The sequence below is a fragment of the Saccostrea cucullata genome, unplaced genomic scaffold (assembly GCF_032062105.1).
Source record: "Saccostrea cucullata isolate Sc308-1 unplaced genomic scaffold, CSIRO_AGI_Scuc_v1 ctg2252, whole genome shotgun sequence".
Lineage (NCBI taxonomy): Eukaryota > Metazoa > Mollusca > Bivalvia > Ostreida > Ostreidae > Saccostrea > Saccostrea cuccullata.
This window is the reverse complement of record NW_026923728.1, coordinates 67,253-92,366: the sequence shown is the minus strand read 5'-3', so window position 1 is coordinate 92,366 and position 25,114 is coordinate 67,253. Positions and strand designations below refer to the sequence as shown.

The following is a 25,114-nucleotide window of genomic DNA, read 5'->3' as shown; positions in this document are numbered from 1 at the left end:
CATAGGAATACATTGGAAACATCTTCAAAATTTTCTTCTCAAGAACCACTGGGCAAGGAAAGGTGAAACTCAAGTGGAATTATCCTCAGGTAGTGTAGATTCAAGTTTGTTCAAATCATGACCCCCGGGGCAAGGGTGGGGCCAAAATGGCCAACCCAAGTTTTACATAGGAATATATAGGAAAAATCTTGAAAAATCATCTTCTCCAGAACCACTGGGCCAGGAAAGATGAAACTCAAGTGGAGTCATCCTCAGGTAGTGTAGATTCAAATTTGTTCAAATGATGACCCCTGGGGCTAGGGTGGGGCCAAAATGGCCGACCCAAGTTTTACATAGGAATATATAGGAAAAATCTTTAAAAATCTTTTTCTCCAGAACCACTGGGCCAGGAAAGACGAAAATCATGTGGAATCGTCCTCAAGTAGTGTAGATTCAAGTTTGTTCAAATCATAACCCCCAGGGCAAGGTGCGGCCAAAATGGCCGAACCAAGTTTTACATAGGAATATATAGGAAAAATCTTTAAAAATCTTCTTCTCAAGAACCACTGGGCCAGGAAAGGTGAAACTCAAGTGGAATTATCCTCAGGTAGTGTAGATTCAAGTTTGTTCAAACTATGACCCCTGGGGCTAGGGTGGGGCCAAAATGGCCGACCCAAGTTTTACATAGGAATATATAGGAAAAATCTTTAAAAATCTTCTTCTCCAGAACCACGGGGCCAGGAAAGATGAAATTCATGTGGAATCATCCTCAGGTAGTGTAAATTCAAGTTTGTTCAAATCATGACCCCTGGGTCTAGGGTGGGGCCAAAATGACCCACCCAAGTTTTACATAGGAATATATATAGGGAAACATTATAAAATCTTCCTTTCAAGTACTTCAAAGCTATGATTAGTGTTATTTATATGGAATCATCCTCAGGTAGTGTAGATTCTCGTTTGTTCAAATGATGAACGCCTGGGGGGGTTAAATTCAAGCCCGATGTGCTCAGGTGAGCGCTGTGGCCCCTGGGCCCCTTGTTTAAATAATACTTAAGGACATCTTGTCGTTTCTGAGTTGTCGCTAGACTTTGGCAGTTCACCGTTACGATATTTATATTATCGTTCATCAACAAAAACAGATTTGTAAAATGTTAGCAACCTCCAAGCAAAATTTTCGACTACATGATTGTTGCATTCTCTCACTCTCACACACTTTCACACTAACTCAAAAATGTAAACAAAAGAAAAGGGTATGTACATGTACGAAACAAACTCTTTGCATAAATTGCAAATGCATTGTTGGAAGAGTTTGATAGATCAATAGTCGAAGTATTCATTTTTATTTTGTTTACCTCAAATTCTGTGCCGATGTAATACCCGCAGGCTTGGGGCGAATTACATTGAAAGTAATGCATTACCATTACCATTTAATCAACAATTTGTGCATTAAATTACCATTACCATTACTTTATTTTCTTAAAGTAATGCACTACCATTACCATTACTTTTGGGTTTTTTTTTTTTAAATAGAATGTTATACAATTTTTTTTCATAAGCATGTATCAACCCCCTTCAAAACTAAACATGATAAATGATAACTTAAATTTGATTTTCAGTGTTTGTATATATTACATTAACTTACAATCAAAGAAAGGTTCAAAGTTCTGAATTGTAAGTTTTATAACATATGTACAATATCCACTCTTTGTAAAACTATTGAAGTCATTATTGAAGTAATTTACCTTTTGAGTCACTTTAACACCAGCCTAAATTATTTGATAAAAAAGCATATAGGCTATTTTGATTACGGTAGTACCTTGTAAAAAAAGTAAATGCATTGACAACCTTTTCAAAGAAGTAGACAGGATGTACATTTTGATCTGCTAAGCACAGTGAAGCATAGAATGCCTGCATTGCTTCTATTTTTTTCAGTACAATGGATATTTCATGGTCAGTACAAGGTAAATCAATCAGTTCAATCAATGTTTTATGATCACAGTCACGAGAAAAGGACTGGTAATTTGGAGCACTTTTCCAAACAATGCATTGTTTTAATTGTTACATAATCGAGAGACCTAGTGTGTTTTGGTGACACTCTAGCTATTCAAAAGGTACCAATTATCAGTTTACAGTGTACATTAATTAGTGTATCTCATATGCGATTTTTTAAAAAAAAGATCTTTTATATAATTCTTTGAAATCATTTTTTATCTTAAATAAGTTTGAAAACTCAAATGTAAGGTAGGTGTACTTTCAACAGAATAAAAAGTGTTTTTAAATAGATACAGAAATGTTATCTAAATAGAATAACATTTTTATATAATAGCATCATTTGCAAAAATAATCCCCAATAATTCCCATCATCCATGTCCATTTAAATTTCTTAGAATAGGTACTCATCTTACAAAATAATGCTGTGTAATGCTATGTAATTCTATGTAAATTTTTGGGCATTACACATTACTAGCATTACTTTGAGTTCATGCAATGCATTACCATTACAATTAGCATTACCCCAAGCCTGAATACCGGACATACTTCTATGGTCGGTAATTGAAAAGTCAAAAACAAACATAAACTTCTTTTTTCCGGAATACACATTATCAACATAAACCTGTTTAGAACAGAACTATTCAATCCGGGAAAAAGAAAACAGCAAAACACTAGTTATAACACAAAATGTTCAAGAAAATAAAAATCGTGATGCGGGACACTCTTTTAGCCTATCGAAGTTCTTTGAGGGCGTCAAATAACGCTTTCTCCATTATATCAAAGCGTTTTGGACCAACATGTTTTCCCATCATGCGCGAAATCACAACGGATATATTTGTAAAGTTTTCATCTTGCAGGATTTTTAGCATTTTCCTTCCAAATCCCAATTTGCCGTCATTACAGTATCCGTCTTGTATATTCCCAGAATTGTCTTTCAAACGGTAAACCCGTATATTGCGATTTGCAAGCCCATAAACTGGATCCATGGAAATTTCCTACAGAATTTCCGAACTTTTGTATAGGTCTCTACCTCAACTGCAGCAGCGCTAATTTGGTTTCCTGATTCTGTTTGAGTGTTAGAGCGTTTAACGTCAATTTCCTCTAGTTTCTACTGTTCTTTCTGGTCAAGAATTTCCTCGGCGTTTGGTGTCTACTTTATCTCTTAAACAGACCCATTCGGGAAAACCAATTTGTCCCCCACAACTCTCGTTTTGATATTTTCGCTCCAATATTTGCTGTTGAGTTCAATCAATTTTCTGCTAGTTTCGTTAACTTGAACTGGGGACTTGGGAGTGATATAGAATGGTAGATTCATTCCTTCAGCTTTCTTTTTTCTCTGCTGTTTTAGAAAACGGTCTTTGTTCTCAAATCTCACTAACCAGCCTGTTATAACTCTGGGCTTATCTCCTTGCCTTCTGTCCGCCGTATTCCTATGGATATTAACGAACTCTATTCCTTATATATCTAGGTGTTCATTTAGCTGGCAAGGGACTTTTCTGAATAGATCTTCTCCTTCTTCTTCCTCCAGGTTATGTATAAGGATATTGTTTTTTTCATGGATCGCCCTTTCAAATCAATAATTTCCTTCTCTTGTTCTGTGACTTTTCTATCAAGTCTGATTACAACCGATTTTAACAATTCAAGGATGCTTTTTCAGATTTAAGATTGTCAATCTCCGTTAATTGTCTTCCTGCTGTTGTGAAATGCATTGTATCTTGTCTTCAAACCCGTCCTGTTCCCATAGATCAGCCTTAATACCCCCTATGGCTTTTCATAGACTTGCTTAATTTTTGAATGTGTCCGCTATTTGCACTGGACAAGGAGCAAACGGTACACTTAATGGGGTTAAAGTTCCAAAGCTAGTGGAGGGGATCGGCATTTTCTCAGTTCTCTTAGACTTAGACTCCGGCTTTCTTTTTTTGTGATTTCAACTCACGACTGGACATATTGTATACACAGTGGTGCACAGTAATTTACCAAAAGTTCCCAATAAGCAGTCACTTATACAAAAAAGCTCCAAAACCTCCATTCAAAGTTTTTGATAAAGTGTTGATCCTTTTTTCGACACTTTGACACTTATAACTCCGATTCTCATCTATTTTTCTCTTCCCACTTGCAAAGCATGACCGCCATGGTCAATTGTCACGTGATCTCCCCTTTTATTTCCTTGACAAATAACTGATGAATGCATGTATTCAGAAAAATGTTAAAGTGGAGGTAAACATTGATATGTAATTCTCGAAAACCAAGAATATTAGTAATTTTACAGTATTAATTTATCTGAAATACATCATTCTTTCGCAGTTGGTTGGACCACATCAATGACGTGAAAAGCTCCGCTGAAAAATAATACATTTAGGATGGCTTTCCTCATTCTCCCATAAATATGTTTTATTTGACTTAGTTTAATAAAGATAAAAGGTCGAAAAGAATTCCTCCAGAAATTAACTGAATTATCTTCCTTCCTTAAAACAAGATTAATAATGTATTTCCACTGTCCTGTATCTAATATTTTGTAATGTTCATACAAGATGGTTTTTGACACTTTCCATAACAAACTCCATCATAACGTTTACACCAGATAGGTTTTGACAGTTCCCCTGACAAACTCCCTACAGATGGGGCACTTCCTCATGGCTGGAGCACAGTCAGCACAGCATGCCAGGTGACCACACGGCAGGAAGGCGATGGACACGTTCTTCTCCATACAGATCTTACACACGATCTGGTCCTTAAGACTCGTGTTCTCACGCTGTAATGATTCCAGATCTAACAAAATAAGAAGATTCTTCTTGATGAAAAAGAAAAAGAATGCCATTTAAAAATACTTTGAAGATTTATAAGAGTGATTCGACCATCTATATGTGTTTACTTAGTAACACTGAGGTACGTCATAAGGGGGGGGGGTTAAATCATATACTGAATATTTTAAATTCTAAATTATTAAAAATGAGGAGAAATTGAATGTTTTAACTTGAAAATTATTGCATTTTTTTATTAAATTCCGAACGTTACGTAATGAATAAATAAATTTTCTCGTAAAGGTCACACCTTTTTCAGTTTGAGTCATTGTACTAAGATTGAAGCTGATAAATTGCATATTCTAATAAGCAAACCACAAGCTGTGTAGAAACAATAATTCAAATAATTAAAATTTTGTTGTGGCATTCCTTCTTTTTTTTATTCTTATTCTTTTATTCAGGTATCAATAAAATATGAACCTCCATTCTTTGAATCATTAATAAGAAAGCAAGATGATCTGCAGTGAAGAAATAAATTGATTAATACATGTAACTTCTAAAAATACGAATTACCATTCAGTGTTAAGTTGTTAACAGTGGATGTTGCACCTTCTGCTGTAAAGAAAATAGGGTCTGAAATTAAACATCCCTCGAAATTTACAAACATACCTAAATACACAATTAAACATTGATATAAGGTAACTCTAGTTTCTCTAGAGGAAAATATGAAGATTAGAAAAAAAACAGTAAAAAAAAAACTAGCAAGTACATTGTGAGTAGGAATAATTTTTAGAGTCCGGAAAATAGATATTTCAGCAATGAGAGCTGATTTTTGAGGGTTTTTTTTTTTCATGTAAAAATGTGCTGTTTAGATATATTTGTATATGTAGATAAATTAGACTACAATAAGGTATAAGACAGGAAATCAATATTGTACAGGATGACAATAATGTACTTTTGCTTCCATCAAAGCTTATATTTAGTTCAAATGAATATAAACAATTAAAATATTTAAACGCTCATTGTTTTTCCTTGTAATAATTAACTACAATTTTGCCGCTAAAATTTCCGACATAGTGTTAGGTTTACTGCTGATGTTTTAAATTCTAAACAGTGGAATCTGTGGGACAATTTTTTGTGGATTGGTTAAATCATTTATAAGCATGCCGGGAAGGTTTTTAGTGGACAAAAGTCATGTGTTTGAAAAAACATAGATAAAATAACAGTATTCTTAAATTCATAAGTTGGTTACATGTGTATTGCATAAATATGAACCATGAAAAACAATGAAATAATCTAAAGAAAAAAATAATGACTGCAGTCAAAAATTATAGAAAATCAAAAGAAGAACTTAAATGGATAGTTATGTTACCATTGGTATTAGGCGTGAGATTTGTTGACGACTGGTTCTCATAGCTCTGATTCGCTACAGTAGGTTCCAATTGCTGTAGAGCTGGTTCAGAAGGTTGTGTTACCCCTCTGCTGCTCCTATCCGCCAGCTCAAACAAAACTTCCAGAATTTCATGTGCAGAAACTTTATGTTTTCCTGTTAGAAAAATTATGCGATAAAGTTTGTCAAAACTGTAACGTTATGCATACTGTATATTTTAAAGGATTTTACAGATTCTTAATGGACCTCAAAAAGATATCTGACACTTGAGAGGATATTAATAATCAATTTGAAACGATTTTGATTTTATGTTATATTTTACTCTATTTTATTCTAATTTCCTTTTATACTGTATTTTCGCGAGTACTTAAGTAATTATTATCGCGAATGGGCTCTTCAACGTCAAATTGCGAGAATAATACATAGGTTTCAGCACCATAAAAAAAATAAAGACGGGTTGTTTTATGTCGCGTGTGGTGCGTCTCGCGATATTATACGAAAATTAATTCCACGCGTATATTTAGAAATCTACAGTATTGTACATGTTACATGTACATGAAAGTGTAAAGTAAAGGCTGAAATCTTTGATATTTTTTTACTCACTGACCCGGTGATATTGTCCAATTTTAAAAGAATTCCGTTCAGTTAAATACTAGTCGATAAGATGAGGTAGAAAAATTGCTGATTTATTTTCTCTTCTTAGAGACTCTGATTATACATTTTTATTCTTAATATATCTAATTTGGTCTTCTCATTTAGTGTGTGCCTTACATTTTCGTATTATTGGATACTTACTGATTCATATTACATTTAAGACATCGTATTGAAAACGTATTATACAAACATTAATATCGCATTCTTTGAAAAGAAGTATTGGACATAAGGAAACCAAATCCAAAACGTTTTAAATTCAACCACAAACGTTTTACCCCTTGGAAGACGACTTTTTATCGTGTCTATTGCCTCCTTGATTTTCTCTTCACTGTATCCCATGTCTTTAATACTACGTACAGCCGCAGAGTTCATTATCCTCGCTTCCTTTGCTTTTTTGTTTTCGGTTGTATCTTTCAAAAAACAAAAAAAATCTGAATATATTAAATGGATATAATATTTATAAAATGGTTATTATATGTTTTATTTTCTGGGCAAAGCGTATACTTATTTACAGGATCGTGATTGAATTCTTCAATGAATTAACACTGTAGTGATTTTTTTAACCAAATATATTAATAATATCTTAATAAATGTGAAAGCTTTAGCGAAATAGCAATGTTTCTTTTTTGCCTCTAATAATTTGATTTTTTTTCGTTACACAGCAACACGAGTTTTCTGCTTTAAATAGAATGACAGGTAAATAATAAAAAAAGGAAAACATCAATGAAAACAGCTACCTCTTTGCTGGTATTCCGTTTGCTGTTGTTCCTAAATTGACAAAAATAAAAAAAAAATATTAAGCTTAGTCAAACTTATTTACACTTTTTACACCTTTTTAAATTAATAACATCTTTTTCTTTGTGACAATGTTTAAAACAGAGAAAAATTAGACGAAATATTCGATATTTATGCGTTTACGAAGGTTGTCCCAGATAAAGTAAACTTTTTAATTATTTTATATTCTCTATGTCCAAAATTATTCATTTTTGGCATAACATGTATTTCGGCAACCGATATTTTGACATTTTTGGTTACTAAATTTTATATGCAACATCATAAACAACATTTAAAGGGAGATACATATCGGTATTCGGCGCACGGCAATTTTTGGACTTTCATCTCTAATGCTTAAGAGGATCTGCAACTATTTTGTAACCTTACATGGACTGTTGATTTAGAATTCTGTTTAATGCATTGTTACAACGCACTTTGAAAAAAATTTGGAACCAAGCTAACGCACTTTGAAAAAAATATTTTTTTTTTCAAAGTGCGTTAATATCGACCATATTAACGCACTTTGAAAAAATGTAAAGATTGATCAATATTCCTTCAAATAATCGGTATGATGAATAACAGATCCTGGTTTGATAACTTTTTTATGATATAGTCACTGTAGGACCTGAGATATTGGCGTTTTGAATATTTCAGGTTTTGATAAAATAAAAGGAAAAATTAAAGGGTCTTGAAAAAAAGAGTGACGATTGTTTAAGTTTATTAATTCGTTTCTTCTTTTTTTTTTATTTCTAGTCTTTGATAAGTAGATGTAAAGGTGTATAGGGGTCACTAACAGAGGACAACTTCAAGCAACTTAGCATTTATCATAATAAAAAGGGGCCATTTTGATTGTTCAAAACTATGAAAATTCTTTCTCTCTCATACGTTTTACTGTACTTAAAAATTTCTTGTTTTCAACTCATTTATTATTGAAAGTTTTCAACGTCATACCAGTTAGGTAAGTACATAATTATATGAATGCTTTGAGTATAGCATAGACATCGAGACTGGGCGAAGGTCCAGGGGAGGGGATTGGGGGGGATAAGCCCCCCCACTTATTTTGGAAAGATATATACATCGTATAAGCATTGAAAATGCAGCGTACCCTTTTCAGGTTTATTGCTCCCATCCCCCGTTTGTTATCGACACCTATGTATTACATGGATAAAGATTTGGACATAGGGATCTTATACCTGTCTTCTCCTCTTTTTAACGGGAGTAAAATCAATTCATTTTTGAGGTTAGGGTTAGGCTTAGTTTTTTGAAAGATAAATAAAAAAAAATCTTTCCATGACTAAAATATGATTTTTTTTTTCAAAGTGCGTTAAGTGTCTCCATGGTAAAATATATTGAAGTAGACTCTTAACGCACTTTGAAAAATTTTTTCAAAGTGCGTTGAGTTGGTCCCAAATTTAACGCACTTTGAAAAATTTTTTCAAAGTGCGTTGAGTTGGTCCCAATTTTAACGCACTTTGAAAATTTTTTTCAAAGTGCGTAATTTTTTCAAAGTGCGTTGCCACAATGCATGTATCCCTGCATATTTCATTTAACAAATATGATAACAGTTTTAAAATTTTTAATAGGCTATACGGATATAGAATATAACAAAAATTTTATCCTTAGAGACTTAAATAATATTCTGACATGATTAATAACAAAAATATTATGTTTTATATGTACAAACATTATTTATTAGATATTACCGAAAACGACGACGTCGAGCAATAATACGGCGCTCCATATTTATCATTAAATGTTATGTTGAGATTGTTAAGACTCCTGGTCATTTGGAAATATATGTAACAATCACAGGTTTCTACTTGGTAAAAAGGAGGTCCAAAGATGAATAAACTAAATATTCGATGAAAAAAGCTTGTCGGTGGGCAACAAAATGACAACAACTGATAAGGCTAAAACGGGCGTCATGTATAGAAAATCACTGTTAAGTATTCGTGCATTTAAGTTTATGTTGAATTTTAGAATTCGTATATCAAAATTATTCATTCCTTGCTTCTTAACTGTAGTAGCTGTGACATGGATAAGTTTATAAGTAAAAGAAAATCGAATGCAGTATTAAACGAATTTTTATCGACACAAGATTACTTTACAAATTCAAAATCCTCCCGACCTTCGGTTTTGATGTCATGGGTATTTCGCCGGTGGCTATTTTGAATAGTTTGTTCATTCAAAAGAAATATATTTTCATAGAGATACTTTACTGAAATTTCTGTTTTTTATTTTGAAATTGTTGATGTTAATGAACGCCGCATTTTAATTTTATAATAAAAGTGAAACGAAAGAGAATATTAATACAGCTCGCGTTTTTCTCGGACAACCCTAGTAGGACTGAACTCATATTAACCATATCTTAAAATTTAGGAGTTACAAGTGTATGCTTTTTTAAAGTACTTTGTGAAATTATAATATTTATTCGAATATAGAAAGCAACTTTCGTAATTTTTAGCTAACCATACTGATTTTTGCTGTATATATCTTTTATGATGTAAACATAAAATTACCAAAAATAGGTGCTAGTTATGAATACATTTATTCTATTTGCAAAAGCAGAAATAGTAGTTGCATGTACAAATGCATGATATATTCTTGTGAGCTTGACATGAAAGATACCACAGAGTCTGACACATCTGTTTCATACTTAAAAGACAAAATTGGTAATCTAACAACCAAGCTTAATGATAAACGTGATGACTCAAACTTTTCTATCGCCAAGTTTCCTAACTTATGTAGCAAAATACGTTCACACGGAGTTTATATATCTCCGTTGATTCGATACGCAAGAACATGCTCTACGTATAAACAATTTCTAAAACGAGGTGAATTATTTGCAAATAAGTTGATGAAACAAGAATATCAACCTCGTTAAAAGTAATCATTTCCCAAGTTCTATGATCAATACAATGACCTTGTCAGTAGATAGAATTATCATTGAGTGATCCGCAAATATAAACATTTAAAATTCAGTTTAAAGATTAAACCTCACTTCATTTATTTCCAATGGTATTACAATGTACTTAAATTCTTTTCTAATCGTTAAATTGCTTGTATGTGCATACCATTTCTGCTGCCCTTCTTAGAACCAGATCAATAAATTGCTGTCCTCTATTTTGTCTCACAAATGCACATTTACTAAACCATCGAGCATGCTCAACCTGAAAACACACATACATGTGTAATTCAATATTATATGAAAAATTGATAATTGGGTAAGGTATGAAATCAATTACACATTTACTTATCAATGCAAAATTTGACATGTATACAAAGTTCTTTTTTTCATTTTGCAAACATGAATAAACTTATTTATGACATGTATGTAAGATCATTTGCCTTTTTTCAAGGACGTGCATTTTAATTTTTGTACAATCTCTCAAGGAGGACGCAAGATTTCAGTGATTTGTTCAAAGCTTACCCAGGGGTCATCTCCGGCCTCCCAGTTCCTCAGTCCCCCTCCACAGAAAAAACAGCGTGTGTAGTCACCGTGTCCAGCGTAGAAGAACCCGGCCAGGGCCATGTCACGTGGAGTCTGCGTCATAGATGCTGGCCAATCAGAGAAGGAACTCACCCTCACAGCTAAAATGGCATAAGAAGGATATTTGGGACGGTCAAAGTTGATCCCCATGGGATCTCGCATTAAAGCCTCTAGCTGTGATTCTCTTGTTCCCTCGGATGTCGCTGCTTGAGCGACCAATGTTTGCGATGCAAGGTGTGTTTCTGATCTGTCTTCACTTGGTGCATTCGTAAATGGCAATGTATTTTGCGACGATAAAGTTTCTGATAAAACAGATGTGCCTTCAGAATTCATATGTTGATTGGCTGGTTCAGTATGATCCCGAGTCTTAGAGGCAAAAAAAATGGATTTATCAAATACATCCTCCATAGAAGGCATATTCTTTCACAAATTATTTTGATTACGTTTATTATTGAATTTTTTGTAAAAGTTATCGATAGATATCATGTTTATGAAAGCATTCATTAGTTTTTTTTTAATTTCTTTTATTTACAACAAAATCATTAAATGAGTAAAATTGTTCTAAATATAGGAATAGAAGCTTAAAAAGATTTACAGTGTTCTCGTTTAGCAAGGATTCACTGCTGAGATCTCGGTGAATTGTAGACTCTCTTGGTATTGACCTGTTGTTTGATATTCGGAGCATGAATCTAATCAAAATGGAGAATAGTAATAAAGAATACATCGTGTCTTAAAATGGACATAAGAAAGCATGACGAACCAAAGTTTGTTAGTCATAGAAGGCGAGAGAGGGGAGGTAGAGAAAGTAGAAGAAAGAAGGGGGGAGAAATGGAGGGAAAGAGAGGGGGATTAATTTACCTGCAATTTGGATCATGCAGCGTACTCCCACTGGGATCATCCTCTCGTACCCAGTTATCATGAATTTTGTGACAGCTAAAACACACTGTTTGATCACCATTGCCAGTGCTGTACCACCCGCCTCTAGCTAGTCTTGTAGCATGCACCGTTTCAGAAGAAAAATTGGAGAAAGATGCCAGTCGAATCCATTCATATTGGTATCGGTCATTTTCATTTAAGGACTGAATTGAAACATCGTTGAAAATCGACGAAAGTGTACCTAAGCTACTCTCATAATCAGACGACTGGTATGCAGTACACTGATTTTCAGCTAAAACGTTTTGAAGACCCTGGGCTTGTGAGCTTTCGGGCAGAGGCAAACTAACCTGTCTCTGATCTGTGGTGTTGGAGGAAGCCTCCTCTGCAAAAACTGGGTAACAAATAATAATTTCTTCGGTTTTAATATCTTGGAATCTTGATGTATATTGCCTTATAGTCTGTAAAAATCTTCTTCTTTGTCTAGTTCTGTATCTTTTCAAGAACTTTCGAACACCCTGTGCAATATATATACAGGGACTGGTTGTAATGTTTGGACACCATTGCGTTTCCTTATTCTTGGAAGAACTTGTTACAATATTAATTGCAGTTGGAAAAACACATGTTTCTTTAGCTTGGTTTCGAAATTGTTTATGACTGTTATGTTTGAAATCAATGCAACGGTGATGATAATCAACATTTTCAAATCTGCATGACGTTGGACGTGATCGTAAAGATGATAACACGACCGAATCATTTCTTTTGCTTTTCATTTTATTTGAATCAAACGTAGACATTGCGTTCAAGGAATTATCATCAATATCAGAATATATATGCACATTATCAAAGTCTTTACCGGTGTTTATAAATTCATTACAACTGAAAATACAGTCTCCGATTCTTTTTATTTCTATGCATTTTTTTCCAGACGATAATCCTTTACTGTTGATGGACTCATTAGGTTTCAATCTATCTGTTGGAGAAATATTCGGATCATTTAAATCATCAATATCTCCAGACAAAGAGCTATCCAAATATGTGGCAACAGGATCCTTTTCAATCGTCTTCAATGATGTTTCATTATCTTCTCCGTCTTCATTTAATAAACTTTGTTGATATTTAAGAAAGTTTTGATCACTGTCATGGTCGTCAGTACACTTAACGAATGTTAATTCAATATTTCTCTTTTGTGAGACATGATAATCATATTCATGAATACCGTAACTTTCACACATTTTTCTATTTTCCAACATCTCTTTAAGAGAATCAGTATCATACTTAAGAGTCTGCGCGTCATCGCAGTTATCAGTCTTTGACTTCCAATGTAAATCTTCATCATCACTATCTTCTGTCTCGGAAAAAGATAGTGATGAACAAGTTGTGGAAAATAAACTGCAATCGGCAAAATTGTATTTACTAGTACACATGCTTCTTTCGTTTTGGCAGGTTTCTTCGTATGAGCTTTCTTTAGAACCGTTAAGGTCAGGGACCCTTGTTTGTATTTGTGTGATTCCATTTGTCGGAGAGTTATATTTTATACATAAATGTAGCGATACTGATTTTATTTGAATCTTGAAGTTTAATTTATTTAACAGTTCTGAACCATTCCTCCTTCTGTTTAGTGTGTCCATAAAACAGGGAAAAAATTGAAATTTCCAGATAAAGCCAAGAATGCTGAAAAAGAGTATTAAATGTATTGACACTACTTTTCAAAATCATTGAGTTAATATCGTAAATAGTTTAATATTTTCTGGTTGTCCATGTAATAACCAATAATTCTTAAATTTGTCCTCCTTTCTCAATGAAAAAATAAACAATTAAATTGTCATTATATATTTTGTTTCATTAAAATCACAGAATAATAAAAAGTGGCATATTTCACATGCTTTTTTGCAAAGTACCCTTGTTTTTTCATTAATAACAAAGTGTTAAGGATTATATCTGCAGAAAAAAATTAGGCATTCAGAAAAAGAAGTTATTCTTCAAGGTGGCAGCTTAACGTCTGGCGTTTATCTTTTACTTTATTTTTAAGCCGCTACGAAGTGTAAAGTCCTCATTTAGTTTTCATTGACTTTTTGTTAAAAAAAAACTTAGCCACATAGGATATCAAATATGTTCACATGCATTTTATGGAGAGGTTAAGAATATAGTTAATGTTATTGCATTACGAACACATTCTATCCATTTTCATGTTTCTTTGCCCGTGTTTGTTTAGGGAACAATCAAGTTCTTGGTTGATTGGATGGTTGTATACTTATTAACTTCCCTCTCCAGAATATTTCAATGATATAGAGACGTCACCATTGCCGGTGAAGGGCTGCAAATTAAGGCCTATGCTCGGCACTTACGGCCTTTGAGCAGGGAGGGATCTTTTTCGTGCCACACTTTCTGTGACACGGGGCCTCTGTTTGGACGGTCTCATCCGAAGGACCGCCCCATTTAGTCGCCTCTTACGACAAGCAAGGGGGTACTGAGGACCTCTTGGTTGAAAGACACTAGATTTTGCTTTGCTACTAATACAGTTGCATAACGTTCTTTTTGTCCGTTTCTAAATTACTTTAAATTCTCTTCGTTTAAAAAAAAACAATCTATATAGAAATCGCCTTCATCAAATTTATACAGTCCTAACTGAAGATATATACTTAATAAATGATATAAAATTTTAATTTGTCTGTCTTTTAAGAAGTTTTTGGTAAAAATGGTCTTGCGCAGTACGCATATCAAAAGATAAATTTGAAATTATGTCCATACTTACAATGCCTCAACTACAATTTCCGTTACAAAAAATACATGGATCGTATGATCAAGGTATCCAACAGCTCCTAGAAAATACAAAGTATTGAGAATATTGATAAAAAAAAAGGATTCTAAAATTTACCTTTTAAGTAGATGTGGATTACATGTATCAACGTTGTAGATAATAACACATAAACATGTTTTTAATTTAGTTTAGACACACATGTTTAATTTACTAGAAAATGACTTTAATGTTGATCTTATTAGAAAGCTTTGTGATAAATGTAATGACCTAAACTTTTTTGAAATTTACTTACATATTTACAGAAACAATATAAATAATTTTAACAAAAATGAAGCCTCAAAAGAAAAAAAAAACGATTTAATGATATTGTGATTATTGTAAAAGCCGTTTGGAAACTCACTTATATTATCAAGTTCTTTCAGTGTCCCTGTTACATCTAGCGGAGAAAATTTTGTTGATTGGGAACAAGATTGGAAATTGTGATTTTCCTTGTCATAGTCCGACATAAACTTGAATGTTTGAAATTTCAGGAAAAGAAAGCCGATAAGAATATTACAAAAAATCCAGGAAAAGCAGCATTTCAAAGAATCCCACAATTCTTCTTTTAAAATGGATGAACTACGAGTGCTTGCATTATACGATGATAAAATCGCTTTCTGTATTAAAGAAATTCCACTATAATTTAAATTTCGAAAAATCGTAAAACAACACGTATTATCACCAGTGTTCATGCATTTGACCAATTTTCTTGTACTATTTTTACAGACCGTTTTATTACGGCCGTAAGATTCTCCGATGATCCTTGTTGAAAAAATAGCAAACATTAAAACATGATGATCCTTATTCAGCTTCCATGGCGAATTTTCCAATTTCACACTCATATAAGATACATTTCTTGATATTGAATTGTTTAATGATGCTGATAAGTCCGTAATATTAGAATCTGAATTCGGATGTTCCGTATAAAACATATTACATCTGTATGTCACCGAATTGTTGGAAACATCAATTTTCCACTTAGGCATGTCAATGCGACTGTTATTCTCGAACACTGTAAAAAAAACCAGAATAAGTGTTAAAATAAATGCCTACATGTTAAAGATGACTCGAAAATTATTAGTGCATAGGGTTGAGGTTTACTAAAATGACAAAAGTATTCCAGTGAAGGAATGAAAAATAGCTTTGGAAATTTTCAGAATTATGATAGTAATGATATTACTCCTTTTTTAAATATCAAGCTTACATTTTGAACATTCTGTTATAAATAAATTAAAGACTTTTTTAAAAAGTACTAGTTATAATAAACTCATTGACAAATGAAACATGATAATCGAATATTGTGGTTCAATAAAAACAAGAGACCAACAGGTCTTATAGGTATCCTGAGTATCATGCAACAAATTTTAATTCCAATAAATTAATTTGGTTCCCGTTTTAAACCAGGGGCCACGAAATTCACAATTTTGAAATAGCACCATTGCTAATTATAATAATTCACTAAGCATGATTACTTTGATTACAAAATACCCAGTGACAGGGCAGAGGAAAAAAAGAAAATGTGCATTTCCACTATATAATCAGAAGTGATCCGCCCAACAGGTACCCCTGACACGGTGTCACATATGTCAAAATTTTGGAAAAGACACCCTTGCTTATCATCAATATTTGATCAATATCAACAAAAAGCAGATCTCAAAGCATTAATTAATTTTCAGTAAATAATCATTAGAGCCCACCTATCACATGCACATCTGCCAAAGGGCCTTGAAATTCACAACTCTGGAAAAGCAAGCGTAAGTTTCTTCTTCATTTCCAGTAACAAAGAGGATTTGCAAAGAGGCACCTTTCTTCATCATACCTATGTAAGTAGTTCATTGCTTTTTTACCAAGGAGCATAGGAGATTTTCAAAGAATTAATGCATTTTCACTATATAAACAAGGAAGCCCTGCCACTCCTGACCAAGGGGCCCTTAAGTTCAAAATTATAGAAGAGGCAACCTTCCATATTATAACTATGTACATAGTTCATCGGCTTTATTTCTATAAGTAGAGGAGAAGATTTTCAAAGAACAAATGTATTTTCAGTACACAATCACTGGAGCCCCGAACACCAGAACCAAGGGGCCATAGAATTCACAATTTTGTTAGAGGCAACCTTCCTCAGCATAACTACGTATTTAATTTGTTTTCATAATACCCATGAGCAGAGAAGATTTTCCGAAAAAAAAATATTGCATTTTCACTGTATGATCATTAGAGCCAAACTGTAACACCAGAGCCCCTGATCCTGTTGAAATGAATTCCACTATTTTGGAAGAAGACTCAACACTGCAGTTTGGCTGCTTGATGTCCAGGAGTAAAGAAAACATGATTCTATTTATAAAGATTGCATTTAGTTAGTAGTTTTTGCCCCACAACCCATGATCCAGGGGTGGGGGCATGAAATTCACAATTTTTACTCCCATTCACCCATAGGTGCTACATGCAAAATTTGGTTTTAATTGGTTCAGTGGTTTCAGAGAAGAAGCTGAAAATGTTTCAATGTAAACACACGACGGAAGAAAATAAATAGCAATATGTTACCTGTGTAAACTCAGGTGACCTAAAACATTAAAAATATAAATAATGTATTTTTAATCTATTAAATTTTACCCATTTAAATATGATAATAAAAGTCAATACTCTTAATCTTGATAGCCTAGCCAAGTTTACATCCGTTGGCCTTAATTTGCTGGTGATAAAATTGTATGAGGTCATTGTTCAAATTCTTTAATAATTTTGCTTATAATTTTGGAAGCCTTATGTTTATTGCATGCAGTTCAATTATTTGCAATAAGTATAAAAACAAATTATTCATTTCAGAATGACGTTTGCTTAAATATAAATTTCAAGATCTTATCTCAAACATTTATTTCAGTATAAAATATAAGCTTATACACAATATATTTGTTAAATGATTTCAAAACACGTAGAATGTTGTCTTCCAAAATAATTATGGAAGGAAACAGAACTTGATAAATAATACCTAAAAATCGTAATTTTGTCTATTTTTTTCTCCTTGTCACATTAATTTTACCTTTGTTCTTGTATATATATTTCTTCAAAAAGTAAAACAATAAAAATATGATAATGATTTTAGACATATTTCTTTACTTTTTTTATTTATGGAACATATTCATTTAAAGTATCTAACAAAGAATTGTCGACTAAAATCATGAGTAAATTTCACCTTTTTATGCATAATTTGTATTAAAAAATCTTGCCTGATTTCCATAAAAGGTTTGAAATCCTCCATTCAGAAATTGGATGTTCACTGTATGTTTTAAAGGAAGAATAAGAATACAACTTCAGACGAAATGCAGTAATTATTAAATTCATATTATTTGAAAAATTAAGTCCTAATAACGATTTAAAGATTACAATATCTGCTTAAATGTTAAGGGCAACAATGACAAAATTTGTGACGTTTGAATACCATTACAAAAAATCGATTTTAACTTACAAGTTATGCTTTTTTTCTAGCCTAGGTTTGTATAATTGATACTTTTTCCTGGTGCGATGTCCAAGTGTTGTAAACAGTCTCTTCAAGTGTTTTCTTCTGTATTTTGACGTATCATTTAATTTTCGGTTACTTAAATGAGCACAATTAAAATAATCAAAAAAGCAGTGTTTTTGTGTTCTGAATATTACTTTCTTTGCAACAAGTTTTAAAAGATTGAGTTTGCATGACTGACGCCAGTCTTTATTTTTTTCTTTGAAAGCAAAATAATTGCCCAGTTTTTTACTTTCAATACGGGTGTGCAGAAGAGGTATTAACTTTTCAAAGAAATTCATGCCAGTTCCAAACATATTTACGTCACTTAATCCAGTTGTCCAGATATCAACAGAATTATTCCAATGTTTTGAATTATGGTATTCCGAATGGAAATGCCAAAGGTAATTTTCATATGTATTTTGTATTATCAGCGAAATTCTAAGTTTTTTTGTTTGATTGACTGATATTGTTCCAGGGAAAACAAGTTCCTCATGTGATGAATTAATATTGATGTCAAAAACTGAATAAATTATGGATCCCTTACCATCTAAAATGTACAAACATATACTAGTTCAACACAAACCAATTCATTGGAAACAAATTGTAATATCAAATCTGCATCAAACACGTAAGCTTGGCATTTTTTCTGGTATAGTGAAAATACTTACCCGTGCTATTATTTAGAAAATATATTTGCGACTCCAATACTGTAACAACAGTGCTCCTTGAGGAATTCATCGATGTTTTGTTAAGAAATTGAAGTCTTTGATTTCTAATCGCACAATCCGATATAAATAAGTAAGCATAGGAAATATTACACACACTGCACACACACAAACAATCTATAAATACTTCTTTTAAAATGGAAGGTTTTTGTAGGATATTTGAGGAAAATGTGATGTTCTTTGAAGAATGAAGAGTAAAAATGTCCTTATGAATACAATCTTTTACGTCTATTTTGCAAAAGCTGATGTTGGCTGGAAATGTTAGTCTAGATCGATAAAAGAACTTATTTTTAGAAACAAAATATCCAATGATTGTTGTAGAATTGACGTTTATAAACTGGACAAGAGGACACGTGTAAATATATGATCCGTTCCTTTTTATTCCCGACATTCTACAAGAATACACAGCTGTAAAATATTTCTCTAGGAACAATTTGTGTGTCAAAAATGCCACAGCAGTCCCGTTTACACAGACGTTCAAAGTCAGGAAAGGTTGTATTTTATATCCACAAGCATATTCAAACTCGGAAAATGTTTTTAGACAGCAGTAAGCATCATAAGATAGAGAATCGTAAATATGAAAGTTGATCTCGCTGAAAGATTCTGTTGTGTTTTTATACAAATCAATCCGTTGATTTTCCAAAAATGAGTTATAAGGTAATCTTCCACTGTACGTTAAGAATCTCATAAAAATCTCAGTATAATGATTTTCAAGTACCATGATTATTTTCACTTCCCATGAAATATTTTCAAAAGTTATTCCAGTTTTATTAAAACCATGAAGGGAATCACTTGAATTCATCCTTTTTGCAGAATCATCGTACCTCAAATTAGAATGAGAACTTTCAATTGTAAATGCAGTATGAACCACCACTACCACCATGTCGTTGAAATTGTTATTAGGTGACAATGTTCGCCAGACAAAATCCGCACAAACCATTGAATGGATGCAGTTTGGTTGAGGTTTGTTTTCATATGATTGAAAAACTGATGGTTCTGACAGACACCGGATTGCATCGTCGACAAATCTCCTTGCTTCCATCAGTTTTAAGGTACAGCAGTTATATCCAATTAGAGTGTTGTTTCTCCTTCAAAATAAACGAAGAAGGGGAAAAGTAAATATTTTATTTTTCAAAGTAAATAATATAATTAATGTCATGTATGAATGATTAGATTAGAAATAAAAAGGCTTACTCTTCAAGTCATATAAGATGTATTATATTATATTATTTGAAGGTTGTTTCAAGAGTATAAGTATATAATCATTGCTCACGTGTCGTTTTGGGCACCATAAAACTCTAAAAATAATTCCTTTACATAACCCTCGGTGAATTCTCTTGCAAACATTTTCAGAATATCCACGGCTTCTTTGAAATTGTAGAAGGATTCAGCCAACAGGTGATGCCAAACATCACGCTCTCTTGTCTTAGTTTTACAATTTTCCTCAGCTTTGCCTGGGCTACTTTTCCCAGACGAGAACATTTCATTTAATGCCATTTCGTCATCAGTAATAAAAATATGTACTGAAAAAATAGACATTAGTAAAATGCAGTAAAATGTGTGTCCACTCTCCTTTAACGATCTTTAATTTTCTAATTTTTTTTATTGAGTAAGCTTACCATATATTGTGTAAAAATGACGAATCTGTTTAATCATATATAGCGAATTCGCAATATGCATGTTTTCCTTCAAGTGTTTCTACCATATATGTTAGGGAAGCAAATATTTGAAAACATACCTTCGATAACTAAGGGTTTTTTTATAAATTGAATTTTATATTCAAATGCTAAAAGAAAATAAAGTCGGTTCATTTTATCAAATTTTGAGATCTTTGAAAGTTCGTTATAAAAGATGTAAATTACATAATATTCAACCTCAATGGGGATCAAAACCAGTTCAATCCATACACAATATAATACATAATACAAAACATAATATGTTTTCCTTACTTGTATCAAAGATCCTTTCAAATAAACCATTCCACGCACCACTGACAATCTAAGAGAGACAAAAATGGCATATATTTCATAACATTTGAGTGTTTTCCATTGTGGTCATTTAGGCAAGAGTTATTCCCCATGATCGCCATATTGTAGGTCAACAATTCCAGATCCCTTCATTATTCAACCAAGTTCATTTTGTTATACAGTTTACTGAGGTAAAGATAATACCATTTTTCTTAGTGAATTTACGTCTGTTAAAGCCTCTATTAATTCTAAGTTTAAATATTATAAATATTTTCCATTTGTATATTGTTTAATGGACGTTGAGATTGAATACTGTTCGTTATTTCCATATCCTTCCCCATATATTTCTTGCATGCATGTTTAAATTTAGTTGCTCAAAGAGGAAAATTTAATACTTTGCCAGACAAGATGGCGGCTAAATAAGAGTAATTAACTTTAGGCAAAAATGCGTCCTAGAGAAATGGTCTATATAAAATTAGATTTTCTTTTCTTAGACTATCTATTTACTAAACCCTTTAAATAATGAAACTAAATCAAAGATATGATTTTTATAAAAAAAATTTCAAAGAAAATCGTTAATACAAACCTCAGAATGTATTGCTACGCACAGTAATACAACGAATAACAATCCCATAGTTATCCGCAAAGTGATGCTGAAAAGTAAAAAAATTAATGTTTATCATGTGATCGTTATACGAGGGTCTTTCAAAGATTACGCGGACTGTGCTATTATTCACGCTTACAGACGTCATATAGTTATGAAATTTCACAGAAATATGTATCTTAGATATTCCAATAAATTTTGGCCCAAATTTCTGTATTTTAAAGAAATTCTACTATAATTATCGGTATATTGATATCGCTGAATGAGAGGTACGGAGCACGACAAAATATTGAAGCAAAAGCATGCAGAATCCAAAATTTAACTCATTAAATTTCGACAATTTTCTCAAATGTATCTTAATATTGTTCTATTATTATATATTTAGATTTCTGACTTGATATTTGAAGTACTAACAGAAATATAGTGATTTTTCTCTGATGCGATTCCCGTGAAAACGACTGTGAAAAAAAGACGTCTCCTGATTTGACGGCGCATTACACTTTTGTTAAATTATGTGTAATGCTCGAGATATGGCCAACATAGATCCAAAATATGCATTATATAACATGTAGTAAACTAGGGTATTTTTGACATCCGTCCACAAATAGCAAATTGAAATTTGAGACCGTTAGACCTCTGTAAAAAGGCTATACGGGAGGACGGAAAGAAGATTATCGACGAAAACTTGATCCGGACTGTAAAGAACGTGATTGAGAGTCACCAATGCCACACTATATCTCAAAAATACCTGCAGTTTTTGGTTTTAAACCAAAAAAAGAATATTATTTACTTGTTCAATAGATTTTAAGCTTGACAAGAAATGATGTTTGGATGTTCTGTACAGGTACTCTTGGGAAAATGTTGAGAAAATGAAAGCTCATGCAGTCACATATTTTTTATAATGCCCGTGACGTCGAAGATTTTGCTGCTCCCTGACTTAATGATATGTCCTGAAAAATCACTTAAAATTGATACTAATTTACAGCACTTTGATATGAAAATTTAAAGACCATATAAGTAAAGATTCTTTATTATAATGTGTGACATTTTGCTCGATTATGTCCGCGTAATTTTTGAACAGCCCTCGTATGTTGATCATGAACATTTATACCGTGTATACAAGTTTGGCAAACATAATTAAAGAAAGCCAAAATGAAAAATCAAAAGGGGGCGAACCTACGTGCGCCTTGGTTACACTTTAATTTTCTTTTCAAATACGAAGGTAATAAATGCTATCTTTTTTTCATCTGTGCATTTCAATTTAGAGCCAGGAATCTATACTGATAAATAAATAAATTTTGCAAAGAAACCCCGAAACGGCTGCAGTAGAGTTCTTTTCTAGAAATACGCTAGGTACATGTATTAGGTGATGTCCGTAAACCATATTCATATTTCACTTGCGTAGTAATTATGCTAGGTTTAATTAAGAGTCTACTTTCATTCTCGACTGGTAGAATATTATATTTCTCTAAAGGACATATCAGTGCACTTTAAAAAAAATCCTCAAAACAAGTATCTTTAACATTTTACAACAGTTTCGTAAATCGTTGACAAAAGAGCAGTATTAAAATGTTCATGCTTTAAAAGGAATCAGTGTCACAGAAATAAACCTGATATAGCCTATTGTTCGTATTCTGAGGTTGATTTAGAACGATAAAATGATTGGCACGAATCTGGTATCAAGTGAAACGCGTACGTAAGTGTAAAATTTCGTCACGGGAATTATATATTCGATTTGGAAAATCATTATAGACAATTGATTAACTTTGTTTCTATTTATTATTAATTTGATAAATTTTTAATGGAGACAAAATAAATTTTGATATGTTTCAGAGAATATGCAAGGACATCAGATAGTGTGCCACATCTTTTTTAAAATGGGATATTTTTACTAAATATTAGGACGATTAGAGCCAACAAAATGTGACAACCAAACTGCATGACCAACGAGATGAAAACAGCTTTAATTTTTTCTATTGTCAAATCTTTGAACAGGGACAATTGGAGATCCGGAGTTAGGATCAAATTCTAAGGGGAGAAAGTGTCCCTTGTCGACAGGACCAACCCGCCATGATGCGCATGTATTGACCTGATGAAAGAAAGAATTTTTGATCCAATTTAGTGTTTTGACAAAGTAAAATTGGTTTCAATTTGTTTGAGGTTTTTTTTTTAAGATTAGGAGTTAGAGTTAGGGCAAGGTTCATCTTCAAATATTCCATTATACCTAAAATATTATGGACAAAATAATTCGGAACAGAAATCAATAACACAAGGTTAAAAGATTTTATCATCGTCTGAGAAACCTCAAGTGACCTATTACTATCTGTCTTCGTCTGTCGTCTTACGGCAAGCGTCATGTGTTAACATTTGAACATTTTAGCTGCTTCTCTGCAACAGCTCAACCAATTGCTACAAATTTTGGCTTAAAGCATGTAAAATTAATGCAATCTTTTAAAAATTCTTCTTTACTCCTTGACGTCAAGCAAAACATCCATGGCCCCAGGGTCAGGGGTTCTGGAGTTAGGGTGGGGCTCCAATGATTTTATAATGAAAAAGTATTATTCTTTGAAAATCTTTTTTTGCTCTTGGAAAAAAAGCAAACTAGCTAATTATGATGAGCAAGGATGCCTCTTTCCAAATTGTAAAATTTCATGGCCCTTGATCAGGGGTTCCAGTGTTAAGGCGGTTCTTTATTGTTTATATAGTGAAAATGCATTAATTATTGACTGGATGGATCCCCCTAGGTAAAATAATCCTTGATCCGCGTCTGTATACCGGTATTTTGAATATGCATGTATATTTACTTTTTGCAAATGCATATACAGAGAACGGAAATTGTATGCTGTTGCTATTTTATGAACATTTCGTTACTGTAAGACTTATTCATACAAATTCTGACAATAACTATATCTTCATAGCTAGCTGAAAGAAAACATTTTTACTTAACACAAATAGACATACACTACAAAAAGTACAGTGTTTTAGAGGCACTAAAATACCAGAACATTTAATAATGAAAAGATAAGAAGTGAATGACGTGTTCACAAATATATTTAATCATTTATATATAACATTAGATTATCCAAACCCATCGTTTTTAGAAAAGTAACATTTATAAAAATGTACATGTAAGAGCACCATGAAGACATGAAAAGTCACATGAAATCAATACTTACAGTTATTTGTCTTTTTATACCACATAATATGCCTGACGAAGGCGGTAACAAAAAATCTATAAATAGATTTAAACATTCCTTCGTGTATTATTCATGTTTAAAACAGGAAACTTTTCTTATCATTTCGTTGCTTGGAACATGTTTATGTGTAATTCCTTATTGGGAAGAGATCCTCTCGTTGCTCCAGTATAAAGTAAAAGCTTGAACTAAGTGCTTTCTTGCATGTGTTATATTTTTAGCCTACTTAATAGTAGATGCGCGCAAAAAATCAAGTCGACAACATGTAATATTTATCTTTACTTCATTTATACAAAGAAACCCGAGGAGTTAAACTTAAGATATATAATAACGATAGGATATTTTCTTTTGTTTAAATGAAGCTGTTTGGATGATAGCTCAAAGGATTTTTAAAAGGCTAAAGTATTTTTTAATCAACTTTAAAACGTACAAAGA

At 32.5% G+C, this 25,114-nt stretch overlaps 1 protein-coding gene across 2 annotated transcripts; it reads right to left on the bottom strand.

Annotated features, from left to right (window-relative positions):
• Window positions 1-1,300: 1,300 nt before the first annotated feature.
• Window positions 1,301-24,871, bottom strand: LOC134264784 (uncharacterized). 2 transcript variants are annotated; one of them, XM_062747065.1, is made up of 16 exons: window positions 24,662-24,871; window positions 21,468-21,534; window positions 20,864-20,912; window positions 20,188-20,437; window positions 18,858-20,002; window positions 15,055-15,705; window positions 14,649-14,715; window positions 11,879-13,567; window positions 11,616-11,709; window positions 10,961-11,386; window positions 10,605-10,700; window positions 7,494-7,524; window positions 7,032-7,166; window positions 6,085-6,258; window positions 5,286-5,327; window positions 1,301-4,740 (listed from the first exon to the last, which is right to left on the bottom strand). In XM_062747065.1, the coding sequence occupies exons 2-16, from the start codon at window positions 21,513-21,515 to the stop codon at window positions 4,544-4,546; spliced, it is 5,094 nt and encodes a 1,697-aa protein (XP_062603049.1). In that variant the 5' UTR covers window positions 21,516-21,534; window positions 24,662-24,871; the 3' UTR covers window positions 1,301-4,543. The 2 variants fall into 2 exon arrangements, with proteins under 2 accessions (XP_062603049.1, XP_062603050.1); XM_062747066.1 differs by having other exon boundaries at window positions 5,286-5,324.
• Between the last annotated feature and the right edge of the window lie 243 nt (window positions 24,872-25,114).

Coding starts and splice junctions, on each gene's coding strand:
- LOC134264784 (XM_062747065.1), bottom strand. CDS start 21,515: ATGGGATTGTTATTCGTTGTATTACTGTGCGTAGCAATACATTCTGAG. Junction 11,387..11,615: donor CCTTGCTAAACGAGAACACT/GTAAATCTTTTT, acceptor TTTGCCTCTAAG/ACTCGGGATCATACTGAACC. Junction 4,741..5,285: donor TAACAACTTAACACTGAATG/GTAATTCGTATT, acceptor TTATTTTGTTAG/ATCTGGAATCATTACAGCGT.